At 37.6% G+C, this 15,451-nt stretch overlaps 1 protein-coding gene across 1 annotated transcript in view; it reads right to left on the bottom strand.

Annotated features, from left to right (window-relative positions):
- TOPAZ1 (testis and ovary specific TOPAZ 1) overlaps positions 1-15,451 on the bottom strand; it is a 99,176-nt gene that overhangs the window by 42,940 nt on the left and 40,785 nt on the right. Inside the window, exons 9-13 of the mRNA XM_084618261.1 lie at positions 6,106-6,169; positions 4,011-4,162; positions 3,674-3,766; positions 3,288-3,403; positions 2,204-2,270 (exon numbers count right to left, since the gene is read on the bottom strand). Of these exons, the coding sequence (XP_084474387.1) occupies positions 2,204-2,270; positions 3,288-3,403; positions 3,674-3,766; positions 4,011-4,162; positions 6,106-6,169 (492 nt within the window). The remainder of the gene's footprint in view (positions 1-2,203; positions 2,271-3,287; positions 3,404-3,673; positions 3,767-4,010; positions 4,163-6,105; positions 6,170-15,451) is intronic.

Below are 15,451 nucleotides of genomic sequence, written 5' to 3'. Positions count from 1 at the left end.
TAACCCTTGTGCATGGCAGTCACTGTAGTATGTATGTATTTGTGGCATGTCTAAGGTGCTTAACTCTGGAATTCAAGCATTGCATAGTACTAGGACCAAGGTGCCAGATAAATATTTAAAGATTATGAAGGAATTTTCAGTTAAGAGCTCTGCTCTCTGATGTGTGGATCAGGTGCTCTTCATAAGTGTTTTACATCCTCATCTTTTCCTCCCACCTTATTTTTCCTTTCATGAGGAATGCAAGATTATGATGTCATTGTAAGACGACTTCTGAAGAGGTATATCTCACATCATGGCTTAAACATAGTTAGACTCTAAGATTCAGCAGGTAGTCCTATAGTTTAGGGCCTTCTATTCTGGATGCCCTGCCTTCTATTAGGTGGGTTTTCTACCCTTGTCACACTCAGATTCACTACCTCCAATGAATTTAGTGTCTTGGTGGGTTACAACAGAGAAATTGTCTGTAAAAGAACAAGCTGGAGTAGGGCAAAGGGTCTTAAAGATTAGGACCACAATCTTGGATTGGAACTGAAGTTAAATGGGGAGCAAATGGGACACTGACATTTGTTGTTGCTGGTCTTTCCTCCATAGGAGGCAGGCAGCTGTATGTTGCATGAATCAGAACTTCTAAGTGGCCTTCTTCTTTAGCCCTAGGTAAAGCAAGTCACAGTACTCAAACTGGGAGATGAAAGAGTGGAGCACAACTGTCTGGTCCGCATCTGAGAGGAACTGGCACACTCTCCTTCCCAGCAGAAGGGGGAAGACAATCTTTCTTTTTACTATTGCTGTGTGTGTCTAGGAGCACTGGTAAACCCAACTTGAGCCCACCACAGTGCACTAGTTTGATAACTGGTGTTCAAAAACTCTCAATAGTGGATGGGGATAGAGGTCTCCGATATAGAAAGACACTGAAAAAGAAGAGACAGATTGAGCTTTGAGAGAACTCTTGGAAATGTAAAGCAGTTACCATTCACAATTCTCTCAGAAATATCAGACAGGAATGAATCAAGCCAGCTTCGTGCTTCATCATCTATTCCAGCTGTCTCATATGTGAGGCCATTTCAAACAATGCTGTAAAATCAGCAGCTGCAGTGTGCGTTCTCTCACCAGAGGTTGGCTGAAATGCTTGTGTAGTACTCTCATGCTCCTGTTCAGTATGAAGCTGCTTCATGCTGATGAAGTGCTATGAAGTGTCAGTAACCTGAGCCCCTCAAAATAGGAGAGATTTTGATTCTTCATCATGACATTAATTGGGGTGCATTAAAGGTTCTCCCCTCCTATTTAACAAGAAACCTCCATCCACTATTTCCTTAAATTCTTGCTCAAATGCACACCAGCTTTGGGGACAGTTCTTTAAAAACCACAGTATTACTGTTAGTGCAAATAACAGATACTACAAAATAAAATACGTATTAATAAAAAAAATCACATTGCTGCTCTTATTTATAATTCGTTAACCATTATCACTCCAAATAGGCCCCTTTTGGAATCGTTTTTTGCATAAGACATGAATCGTATTAATTGTAAGTGAATATAAAAAGTATATTCTTGTTAAGGAATGATACACCATGACAAATCAAAAGCTGTCATACAATTGTTTCAGACAAAAACAACAAAATTTATTAGGCTCCTTGGAGGCTCTATTTCAATTAAACTCATTATCTTCCTGGTAGCACCATAATCTTAGCTCTCAGCACTAAGTAATGTAGATCTTGTAGAGCTTTAGGTATTTGTTATGTTACCTCCTATTCTAGGAGGTACTTGAATCTGAATTGTGGTATTGTCAGATAAAAAGTTCTCAGTTTACATTAACGTTTTAAAAAGGTAAACTGAACCACTTGCTATTAAAGAAAAATAGTTTGAAATCCAAAGTCATTTAAGACAAAGACAATCTACAAATATCCATAACATTAAAGCCCCATTGACACATCACTTTATAACAAAGATGGTCTTCTTACTGGAGGTTAGCCATCCTTGTCTACAATTTTGCTTTGACTAAAAGAACATATTTTCATATTCTTAATAGCCTTCAAAGTAAAAGTAACTAATATTCCTTTATGACTGACAAAACATTGCTACACTCTAGGACTTTAAAGAAATAAAACCAGCTACTACACTAACAAAAACAAAGGGATTAAGTACTATATATTTTGTATGGTTAGTTCTGAAATTTGTTTCCAAAAACTAAATGCTCATACTGTACCTGAATTTCAGCTATTGCCAAATTTAAGTCACAAAGCCAGTTCTTTTTAAATTTTCTTGCCTGGAACCTTCAACAAGAGAAAATTGTTAATTATAGTTACCTGTTTAAGATTATAGTACTTTGTATTATCACTTAAAAAAAAAAGCACTGTTTTCAGTCCTAGATCATTACCTTTTTAACCCTCCAGCACCATGGATTTACATACACCGCTCAAGAGGGAAAAGACAAATATATTTAATCATATTAACAATGTTATTTGTGCTTCAACAGTGTACTATTGTAATGAATACTACACAAATCATTTTCAACAAATATTTTACTAGACTACGTATCATATTTCTCATAAATATTATTCTAGTGAGAAAATTATTTCCACAGAAAAAGGCACTCACTTGCAATAGAAAAGATTTATCTTAATGTAACTATTAATGAAAAGGCAGTGATAAGACAAAATGTAAACTGAGTTTCGCATATCCCACTAAGTTCTATAACTATGTCAAATTACACGAAGTGTGAACTAGTGAACAGAGCAAGAGCCTGGTTGTAAGGTGTTTTTTTCTGGCTCTGCAACTGACATTCTGTGACACCGTGCACAGCATACTTAATTGTGCATCAGCTTCCTTATCTGTAAAAATGATACAACCTACCTCACATAGGTGTTGCAAATAATTTAAAACACTGAGTTCATTAGATGATTTTTCCAGGGTCACACCATAATTTGTGCATGCTATTCCCAGCTGTGCTACTCAGATTTAATAATCATGAATGCTGTGGAAAATCTAATAAATAAACAAAAATCCTGGCCTTCTGATTCCCATTACTTGGCGTTAGCACTCTCCATTAAACTGGCAGCCCTTTTAATATCATGAAAATGTAGTTATTGAATAATTAAACTTCTAATTTTTGTAGAAAGTGTATAAAACATGCACCTTTTTACCATGCTTTCTAATTAGCAACAAATCCAAAAAATGGAATGTACTTTGTCTGTTCTTTACATAATTTTGTATTAAATGAAAACCAGAAGAAACCATTAAATATATTTTGCACATTAACTGTAAAATAACTCCCTAAACTAAATACGCACCTTGATTTCATGTTCAAAACAACATTAATTTCTTGACTGGAAACTTGCAGTTGGTGAAGGAACTTAATAATACAGTTAAAATGTTCATGCTCAAAAACCATCCCAGCATCAAAAAGCTGTAGCATCAAAAGAAAAAATGAAGATGTACATACAAATTAGCATCTCTGAAATATTTCCAGAACCAAGCACAATGGAGGCTATAAAATATAGCATAAGAAATAAAGGTGGGAGAGAAGAGTTTAAAAAAATAAGAGATAAAGAGAAACCTGTACAAAGAACCTAGCTACATTAGAGAAAAGATGCTTGTTTTAATTCAATCTTTAAAAGTAGGCAAAATCTTTTTGTGAAACTGCCATACAGGAGGAGACAATGGAAAAAAGTCATACCTTACAAAAGATATCTATTAATGAAGGCACAGCATCTCTTATATTCATGGAAGCCACATGCTCAAACACCTTCAGGACTACATCAACAGCTGGCTAAATAAAAAAAATATAGTATTTTAAAAAAATTCTAACAGTTTTATCATTTGTCTCCAATTTGTAAAGATTTTAGAGTTTTCAATAATAGTAGTTTATGAGTTGCCTTATGCAGAGTTTTGTTTTTCAGAACTGAGCCCACGTAAACAAAACAGAAAACTTAGTACAGTTAACTTCATGAGTTTTAGGAGAATTATGATCCCATGAATCCAATAGACTTTCAAAATGTTTCATGGTCACTTACCAGCATTTTAATCATTACAGCAACATTTAACAACTGAAATACTTCTTTCAACAAACAACACTTGATCAAAGAAATGAGAAGATCATTCAGCACTTGTGAATCAAAATGCACACCAGGAGTTACTTCTCTGTAGTAATTCATAAATATCTGGACTGAAAGAAAAAAAATGAAACAGTCAATTCTATTTTCAGGTATCTGAAATTCTTAAATATTTAAACAACTTATTTTCTGAAACTGAAGTTATTTAATACAGGCACTATATTAAAATACAAAAGTGAAAACAAAATATTTTGCAATAAATTCTGAGTTTAGTTGTGATAATGGGAGCCAGACTGACTCAGATTCCTGAATTATCCATAAAACAGATACTGTAAAAGGATCAGCAGTACTATACTATATTGTCATGCAGACGAGCCTCTACCATGCACTGGAGAACACTTAAGAGAAGGTAGAGTTCAACCTCCATATCCATTTAGTGACTGGCAACTCTACTGAGACGGATGAGAAAGATACAGTGCAAACTGAGATGGTGGTTATGTCATGTCAACACCTGTCCACTAACTGGACCTATTTCACACAGGCCACACAAGTGTCAGACAGCAATCACTTTTTGTCAATCCCCAAATCAGGTATTAATCAGAGAGAATACTAGAGATTAAAAGATCCATATTCTATTATCAATCCTCAGAGCCATTCAGCTTTGCTCATCATATTTTCATTGATCACAGAAACTATCAATGAAAAAGATATTACTAGAAGATCTATTACTATTCTACAGTAAATTTAGTCCAGCCTCACTGGAAATACAGGGAATCTGACTAGAGCACTTGTTCCAACTGATTTAAAGTGCCCCAAATAATATGGCTTCACCACTTTGGGAAGACAATTTAGCAACACCTCCCATTGTCAGCAAGCATTCCACCTGACATTAAGTTTATGTTTCCTCTCAAAGAAACACTGTCAACTTAAAGTCAGACTTCCATCTGAATACTTTTCATCTACTATTGTAACTAAGATTGCTAAAAATGAAATAGAGAAAAACTGTCAATGCACTTTGTGTCTCAGACAACATTTGGCATTTGTGTGAGCCTTCTACGTAAAAACAGGAAAGAGAAAAACATTTTAACACACAAGACAATGATTTATTTGACCAAAATTGGCAGAGACTTAGAAACATTATATTCCCTGAAACTGCTATTTTTTAAAAACTAAACAGATTTCAAGTTCAATTTGATCCCATTACTCCCAGTTATAATTCTCCTGTTCCTTGTGTACCAATCTTTATGGCCGTAGGCCTGCAACTGAATAATGTGAGCAGAGAATTCCACTGAAGTCAACAGAGCTCTGTATGCATACATAGGTATTTCTATATGGATCTGATTCCAGGATCAGGGCCTAAAATTGCTGTCCATCCTTAGCATTTGCACCCTTCAAATACCTGTACAGTGTTATATTCTTCACACTATCTCAGAAGCCACACTATGCACATTTAGCTTTTTTAGTCTTCATCAGAAATCCATTCCTTCAACATTCTTATCCCTATTCTTTAAACTCCCTGTTGTGATGTCATGAGATGGAAAAATATAAAAAAACCTAAATGTATCTGGAATCAAATACTAAAATGCCTTAATCATAATTGTATGGTTACTGCTTGGTATCATTACAGGGCAGAGTTAAAGTTGTTTGGGTGCCTTAACTGCAAATTTTAACCTTAACATGTTTGAATTTCTTTTAAATGTAACCTTAACCCTGAATTTCCTAGGTTTGTAATGCTTGGTTTTGGAATGATTACATCCCTGTATTTTTTATCTTTAAGTGTTGATATGCACTCTCAACTTAACTTTATCTTAGCATAGTTTGTCTGGGAATACATTTAGGACCACGTACAGCCATCAATCTACAGCAAAGCTCCCAATGTCAATGAGAGGGTTGCACAAAAAAAGGACCAATCGTGATTCTCATGCATTAACTAACTTGTAGTTATCATTACTCATTGTGATTTCACATGACTAGTCTTTCTCTCTGCTCATGGCTCCTGTCCCAGACTTACTTTATAAAACACTGTATTACACATTCATTTTCTGTTATATCATACCTGAACGTTGTAGCAAACTTGATTCATTGATATTTATATACGTCTTAAGTATTGCCATGCAAATCTAGAACATAAGCAGAATCCATTACAACAATGTAAGATGTATTCCAACATAAGAGTAGTCTGAATGTCAATTTTATACTGCAAGTAAGCATTAGGTTGCTTCTGGTTGTTTAAATTACATATGACAATGCATGCATGATAAACTAGTTGGCCTATAGTCAAAGCAGCGCTAAAGCAAGACAGATACTTTCAACTTTAAAAGGTTTTAAATGGCTGCTTTGGGACCTTTCTGAGGGAACTGTTGGGAATAACTGCATATGTGTATAAATAGACCTATATCAGAATTTCCCAACAGATATTTGCATCAAGCAGGAGAAAAGATTCCCACACAGATATTTGCATCAAGCAGGAAATAAAAAAGGCTACCATGGTATTACCAGAGTTCACTAAAAGGTGAAAACAGGCATTCAGGGAAGGGAACAGAAAAGGGTAGAAAACACAAGTGTGGAAGAAAAGAAGTACAGAGACTCCAAGTCAAAAGGATGTCCAGAAATAAAACGGAGACACATGCACATATTACCTTTTTCCCCATAAAGCAATATAAGGTAAGGCATGTAAGGGAGCTCAGAAAATTTATTTGAAGTTATTTCACTAGAGACCAATGCCAGTGATAAAGAGCCTTTTAAAATAATTATTTTGCAAGATTAAAATTAGGTTTTAAAATATTGTCAAGAATTTCATTTGACGATCTTAAAATGCTTTATAACACTAATGAATTTAGCTTTGCAATATAAAAGTATTCCCCTGTAATTTTACAGATGAAGAAACCAAGGCCAGTCAGATTAAAAGGACACTGTCAACTTGAAATCTTGTATGCAGTGTTGTTGTAGCCCTGAGACAAGAAGGCGGGTGAGGTAATATCTTGTATCAGACAGTTTTCCATTGGTGAGGGAGACAAGCTTTCAAGCTCTGTGTAAACTTGAAAGCTTGTCTCTCTCACCAACAGAAGTTGGTCCAATAAGAGATATTACCTCACCCACCTTGGAAAAGAGGAGACTAAGGGGAGATATGATAGAGATATATAAAATCATGAGTGGTGTGGAGAAAGTGAATAAGGAAAAGTTATTTACTTGTTCCCATAATATAAGAACTAGGGGCCACCAAATGAAATTAGTGGGTAGCGGGTTTAAAACAAATAAAAGGAAGTTCTTCTTCACTCAGCGCACAGTCAGCCAGTAGAACTCCTTGCCTGAGGAGGTTGTGAAGGCTAAGACTATAACAGGGTTTAAAAGAGAACTGGAGGTTAAGTCCATTAATGGCGTCCCTAGCATCTGTTTGTCAGAGGGTGGAGATGGATGGTAGGAGAGAGATCACTAGATCATTACCTGTTAGGTTCACTCCCTCTGGGGCACCTGGCATTGGCCACTGTCGGTAGACAGGATACTGGGCTGGATGGACCTTTGGTCTGACCCAGTATGGCCATTCTTATGTTCTCCTTCTCTCTCTCTCTCTAACTTGAAATCTTGTCAGTTAAAAAAAAAGTTTCAGGTACAATTGCCTTTTCAATTTTTGTGGATTTACAACACATTCCCTTATATTTAAATGTCTTTTGCTCCCCTATTGTTCTGTGAAAGACCCAAAAAAGGGAACTGATTGACTATTCCAGCAAACAGTGAGACTAAAAATACATAAGTATGCTATCAAATATACAAAGTGCATTTTTTTTGCTGTATCCTTCATGTTAGACTTGTTTGTTACTTGTAGCAACTATAAGAAACAAAAAATAGACAGTTTAATTTTGAAGTTGACGTGTCCCTTCCAGTACCTTGTCGAAGGTGACACAGTGAGTTAATGTCAGAACCTGAGCAATGACTTAACCATAAGTCAATCTTTCTTCTCTAAAAAAAATGAACATCTGCAGATCAGCAAGGCTGATAGTCAAAGAACCAGACACTCTTAACACTTTAGAATTTTAGTACTCCAATTTATTATAAATAAAACTTATTCAGAACATCAAAAATAATAGTTTGTATTTAATTTTTTTAGTAGCTATTAGTACCACCTTTTGTTAAGGCATAAAAAGTTCCCTTTTGGAAAAAATTCACATGGGATCTTTTACTGTTAGAAAAAATGCAATGTCACTTGGCAGTGGATGAGCTAATTTAACCCAATCTAAAAATCCAGGTGGCTGAGGGCATTTAAAACGAATTTTAGCACAGGCGGAAAGTATGTAAATTAATTTGCTTTCTTTTGGAATCTATTTTCATCCTCCTTTGGACTGATGCCCAAAAATACCAAGACTGCATCTGGAGCAATCATTGTTCCAAATATTAGTGAAATTGCTTGGAAAATCCAGTTGCAGAAAGGTTTAATCATGGGACAAGTCCACATTACATGCATAAAAGAGCCTAATTGTGAGCCTCATTTCCAGCTTGCATGAGACTTTCCTTAATTTAATTGTCTCAATTTACAAGGGGTATAATTGAATCTATGGACCATGTAAAAATAGGAAAGTCTAAATTTAGAGTTAATTGTAATAAATTTAGATGGGAGAGGATATATAAACTTAAATTTCTATGGAGAATTTAGTCCAAACCTGCCTCTATGACATAGTTTTATTGAATGATGGACAGGGACAGTAGCTTTTGGCATCTGAAAATGCAATGGATTTTAAAATCCTTGATTCCTGTATGAAAGTGTTTCAATTAAGTCATTAATTTGTAGAAAACAGACAGTTTCAGAAAGAGCCACATCAACTTTAATTCGAAAAAAGTTGAGAAGATATACTTTTCCATGCATGAGTAATTTTGAGGAGATCAATATGCAGGAGTCCAGAAGAATTTTAATGACAACGCTGGATTCTAGACTAGGAGTTGATGTATCCATCAGAAAAGTAGGTCAATTGAAGCCTAGAAGTTAGTAACATTTAAAAATCAGAGTGTGACAATCTTCTGATTTGAAGTGGGATTGGAAATCATGCTGTTTATTAAAGGCTCCTGTTGATTCCACATATAGTTTCCCTTACACAGGGCTTAATTTTATGAAAAAGAAGCCAACATGATTGTGTTTCATATGGGAACAACTGATTAGCATGGAAGATCTCTAAGGATCACCACCCATACAATGATCCACTACATTAAAAAAAAAAAAAAAAAAAACCAGCAGCACATATGAATTCATTTAAAGCACTACATTAGGATGAGGATTCAATGAAGAATGTGTTAGACTGAAGCTTCCCTAATTTGTATTCACTGTGTTTTCACTTGAAGGTTCATAGATCGATACAGATGACCATAACTGGAAGGACAGAATAATAAAGGCAGCAGTAATTTGCAGGAGACATTTCTCTTAACAGATGCAAAATAAAGACCCAATCAAGTTACAGGGCAAGACAAAGAAAGGGCACTACTTTGTGGCATAAAGTCAGGAAACAGTTCTTAAAGTAAAAGACAAAGCAAACCTACAATCATATTTCTAATGAAAAGCTTATGTTTCAAAAGCTGCACCGTGCATATCTGTACATTTTCTATGTGACTATAATGGAAAACAGCCATCCATGCCAGAGTTTGAAGTGGCATGTAGACTAAGTTTATGTATTATAGAAATTTCTGTACAGACTATAGATGGGCACAAAGAGGAGTTTATATGTAATACCTGTTCTTGGAAAATATTAATATATTATTTATAATTTGATCAATGCACACAAACAGAATTGAACTGTTTAGAACAAATTGCTTAGCAGTTAAAATATCTCATCAGCAGGTGGTATGCATCTACTGTGCCCAATGATGCTTCACAGCCAGTAACTGTCTGCTCCTTTTATAGCAATTGAAACAAAAATGAAAAGTTTCAGAATAGCAAAAGCCCTTCATGACTGTGAGGTATTAAGATAAGAAAGAAATTTTCTTGCTTAGTGACTTTTCTCTTCCAAATATCAAGCTTCACTGTTTCTATCAGTGGGCTTTTCCTTTTGCCCCACTGAACATTAGGTCCACACCAGATCCATCACCAGAGACAGACTGATGGATACTCTACTTGGAAGCCCTGCCCGAAACAATGTTTCTAGGATAGTAATATATTCTAATTGATAAGATTATGCATTCCACTGTATTTAAAAACCTTAATCCTGTATCTGTTACATTTTGTAGACAATGGAAGTGGTCAAATGAGGCCAAGATAATCCATCCAGAATGGATAATTACCCATTTGAAGAAAATATCTGGTAAGCATATTTCTCTCCCCTAAAGGCCAGATTAATTACTTGTAGCAGCAGGATTTTAACAACAATGAGACTCCAAACAAGTATCTAAACAAAACTGCAGCCAGGAAAGTGGGTGGGACTATATGCAGTAGCTTTCTGCCAGTTTCTGTGTCTACTGAAGTCCATATACTTAGAAAAATTTATTGACAGATGACTAGGCAGCCAATTCACAAGTCTCATAGGCAGGAGACTTTTCTGCACAAAATAAGGCTAATCTTGTCTGATAATCAGTTGCTGATTCAAGGGGTTTGATATCTTTAGAATTCTAAGTTTTGATACAGTTTTAACCCTTAAATGAAGAACTTTACAACTTTAATTCTTTTAACTGCTGAATGACAAGCTGAACAGAGGATCTAGCCCTCTCTAGATATGTTCTAACTGCCCTTCATATATCCAGTCAATGTCATTCTTTTTTCATAGCAAATGTTTTATAACACTAGGAAGGAAGCACCACCTTTTAATTAGGAATGAAGACTGGAGCCTATAAGAATGGAAAATTTAATACTAGGACTCCATAGACAAGATTAGTAGTTCAGAAGTTGGTCATAGTGAAGTAGCTGCTACTAAGAAAGTTAACTTAATACAAAGGTAAAATAGCATAGAGGTTCACAAAAAAATTTAGGGCATCCACAAGAGGGTTAAATTTTCCATTGCTTTACTTGCTGGATTTCCTAAGGATTAAGCAATGCCACTACTCTTAATCTTTTCATATAGGACAGTGAGGAAATCAAAATTGGTTTACTTACCCAGCATACTTGAGAAAGCAGAGGCATGTTTGACTATAACTATTTAGGTAGGAAATTTAATATCAAAGGAATTTTGGCAGGTCTGGTTTATAAATTTTTCCTCTTCAATTTACCTCATATCTGATGATATTCTGACTTAATCTATATCTGTCTGTCTATATACTAAAGGCAAAAGTGTGTTTATGACTGCTGAAAATATTCTCTCTCCTTTCAAATTCCAAGCTACCACATGGGGCTTCCCTGGGTTTGATGGCCTTAGAGGATAGTATGCCAGGAGATACTCCCTGATGGGAAGATAAAAAGAAATGTCTTAATGATTAGATCTTAGAACCAAGGTCTGAGAGGCTAGTGTAGTATCTGAGCACATCACCAGCTTTACTGTAATTTGTCTTCACAACACCCCTATGAAATAGGGAAAGAATGGTTACGTGTCCAACAGTACCTCTGGCTCTTCAAGATGTTGTAATCCGTGTGGACCCCACTGTAATCGGGCATGCACCTCATGGATGTGAGCTCAGAATCTTCTGAATAGCAGCATCCATTGGTGCCATGCATGTGCCTGTGTCTCCTTTTGAGGGCAAAAAGAGCAGAGTGGTCTCAACCCTCCCTCAGCAGATCTGTAATTCAAAGCCAATGGTAACAGAACTTCAAAAGCAGGGATGAAGGGTGGGTCCTAGGATTCACACTGACTAACAGTTAGGGAAGGACAAGTAACTTTTCTTCTTTGAGTATGTGTTGATGTGGATCCCACTATAGGTGACTGGCAAGTAGAAACCTCTACACGATGTTGGGGATGAAGAGTATAAGCGGCGTCAGTCGAATAGGGATTGGAGTAACACCCCCACACCTCCAAATCTGGGATCTAATCTCAGAGCTAAATTCAGCACATATTTGACAAACATGAGTAGGCTGCTCCACTTAGTTGCCTTGCAGATTTCAGATATCAGCATATTGTACAGACGGTGACACTTGGGCTCTGGTGGAATGCACTTTGATGGAAGACAGACATCTTATCATCTGTTTGGAAAATCTTTGTGATGAAATGGACTGACCTTTGGAACAGCTCGCTATAGCCACAAATAGACATTTGGACAATCTGAAAAATACTGTTCTGTTGATGTACAAAGAACTCTGGATATGTCCAGGGCGTGGAGCTTTTTCTCCCCCTGTATGGAATGAGGCTTTGGAAAGAATAGAGATAAGCTGACTAATTGGTTTCAGTGGAACTCAGAGACCACCATGGGGATTAAATTTTGTGTGACATTTGAGTACAAACTTGCCTGTATGAAATGAGATAAACAGGGTTCCACCATGTGTGCCTGAATCTTACTCGTTCTACTGGCCAAAGCAATGGTCACTAGAAATACTGTTCTGAGAATAAGATGATGGATGGAGCACCCTTGAAATGGCTTGACAAAGTTCAGGTCCCTACCTGAGTAAGTTCTCCAACTGGCAGGTAAGTGCATTAAGCCTTTAAGGAATTTGGATACGGACAGATGAGAGATGACTGAGAATGGCTGTGTGGAATGCTAGTATTGTTGCCAAATGGACCTACACTGAAAAAGTTCAGAATGTTTTAACTTCAGCAAATAGTCAAGAATCTTCAGTACTGGGACATGCACCACGTCTGGGCTATGTTGGGCCACCCACAGAGAGAATCTTTTCCATTTGGAGGCGTGAGTCTTTATTGTGGATAATTTCTTGTTCTGTGCCAGGATTTAATCAATGCATGAGAGACAATCCCTTTCCATAGAGCTCAACAGTCCACAACCAGACCATGAAGTGCAGCAACTTCAAGTCTGGAAGTAACACTTGACCCCAATCCTTCAACAATAGGTCTGGGCAATCTGATGAGTGGTTATGTAGACATCTGTCACTGATCTGTCAGCCAGAACTGCTTCAACCAATAAGCAGCTGTGAGGATGAGCGTGGCCTAGTCATCTCTGGTCTTGGTAATCACTCTGGGGATTAGCACAACCAGTGGGAAGGTGTAAAGGAGGCCCCAATTCTACTGTAGAAGGAAGGCATCCGGCAAAGATCCTGGGATCTTGCCTCCTTCAGAACAGAAATTTGAACACTTGGCATTGTTCGTGGTGGTAAAGAATCTATTACCAGTTTCCCCATTGGTGTAATGTAAACTTTGTACAGGGATTTCTGCAATGATCGCTTGTGGGTTGTTGAAAGACTATCTGCTTAAGAAGTCTGACAAGCAGTTCCTGGTACGTGTAGAGCTATTGGGTTTATGCCATGTAGGTAGCATCCAATTCCATAGCTTGATTGCCTCTCTCTAATGGGGGGAAAGGAGGGAGGGGAGCGCGAAGAAGAGAAGAGCAGGTGCCACTGTTGACCTGTGCTAACTGTCATATGATGTATGCTGTCTACACCAGGGGTTAGGTCACCTTATCTACATCACTCAGGGGTGTGGATTTTTCAGACCCCTAAGCAATGTAGACCTGGCCTAAGTGACCTGCCCATGGTCACACAATCTGCGGCACAGCAATGAATTCAAACCAGATCTTCCCAGTACCAGGCTAGAATCCTAACCTACTGGACAACTATCCTTCCTCTGCTAAGCGGAGAGGACCTCATTCCCCTTGTTTATTGCTAAAGGCCATCTAAAAAGGTAATGTGCTATTTCTTAATTACATTAGAGAGCTGAACATGTGGCCATCACTTCCAGTCAGTTTATACTACTGGAGGCTTCTACTGATTGCCACCAGCCATACATTGAGTCGGTGTGATGAACTGGAGCTATATCTGTGCAACTTATGAATTATGATTGATATTATGAAGTTATATTATGAAAAACAGCTATTATGAGCGTCTATCTGTATATGGCTCCACCACGGCTGACAGGGATTGCAGCATGTACACCCCAGACGAATACAAAGAAAAATATTTAAGGTTAACTGTAGTAATTAGACCTGAGAAAGGTTATTAAAAAAAGCAGCTGCATCCTTAGAAAAACCAATTTAGCTGACTCATCTGAAGGGAGGGGGAAGAAAAGAGCAGTGTAAAGTTAGCAGGCAAACAAAAGAGGCCAGGTGACCAGGATGGATTTAAAATGAAGAAACACAAAGGAACAGGGCCTACACAAGAAGAGGAATCATGGTGGAAGACAGCAAGGTCACAGAAGCTGGGTGAGGAGCTCCAGAAGTGAGAGGTCACCCAGCATGTAGCAGCCTCATGTAGTAGGGAGCCCTGCCTGCTTTCCTGAGCCGAGACAGCTCCAAGGACCCTGGACAAATCAAAGGACAAATCAGCCCAAAGAATGCCCTGGATTGGTGAGGAAATTGAGGCAGGGACATGCATTTCTTGTTTATTGCTTTGTATGATCTGTATTCCCCTGTGCTTTACATGATTGAATATAAAAACACAAAGGTGTTAAACTGTGCGAAGTGTCTGTGTTGACTGCTTCAGAAAAGCTGCATGTCCCTGACAGTGTTAAAATGTAAACCGGAAGTATACCCCTCTTCCAAAGGTATGAAGCTTAAGTAACCGGAGTATTTTGGGGGTCAGCACTGGACCTCGAGGCCTAAGACAGGTGAGCTAAAAAGCCCCAATTCTCAGAAGGGATAGCAGATAGTCAGTGCCAGGAAATGTGTCAGGGAAGCCAAGAGAGGAACCAGTGCTGCAGCCTGCCAGGGCTTTCGAAGCTTAACACTCCAGGGGATGCAGAGTGCACAAGCTTGGCTTCCCCTCACAGTTGTCCTAGTGGGTGGCCAGGATCTGTGAGAATGGCCAAGTGAGATTCCCCACCATTAGAGACTTCATTCAAGGTGACTGATTTTCAGAGATTCAGGGATGGGATAACAAGCTCACAATCCGTTTTGCTGTTCACCACATTAAGAATGAGTTTATTTTGCTGGGAACTTTTAGGCTAGTGAAGGCTGATCTTGACTGCTTGGATGAAGAGAACAAATTCTTTGGAGGGCCTCATGAAACCAGCCTCAAACTAGAATATTATGAGACTGGTATTTCCAAAAGACAGGTTAGACTGTACAATGGGAACAAGACTAACACATTAGTTTGATGCTTAAGTCTTCTCTTTTGACAGAAACACCTTTTGTAATCTCATATCAACTAGTACCGTAGCTGTTTCTGTGATTATTAGCTGACTTGTGAAAATGTTTGTTATCCCTTTATTGCAGGAGAAAGACAGTTGCAGCTATTTCCTAATTTCTAATGGATTAATTTGGAAATCCTCCAAGAAGGGGCAGATATGAATTCCCTTTTTTCTGAGGTCTATCACTATAACCACAAACACTTCGACGAATACTTTGCCAAGTATAGCAAGCCTTATACTAACAGTGGTCTTAGTCGTATCAGAAGTGGA

The sequence above is a fragment of the Lepidochelys olivacea genome (genome assembly GCF_965140295.1).
Source record: "Lepidochelys olivacea isolate rLepOli2 genome assembly, chromosome: 2".
NCBI classification, from domain to species: Eukaryota; Metazoa; Chordata; order Testudines; family Cheloniidae; genus Lepidochelys; species Lepidochelys olivacea.
The sequence above is the reverse complement of the archived record's forward strand: the minus strand, read 5'-3'. Positions and strand labels throughout refer to the sequence as shown.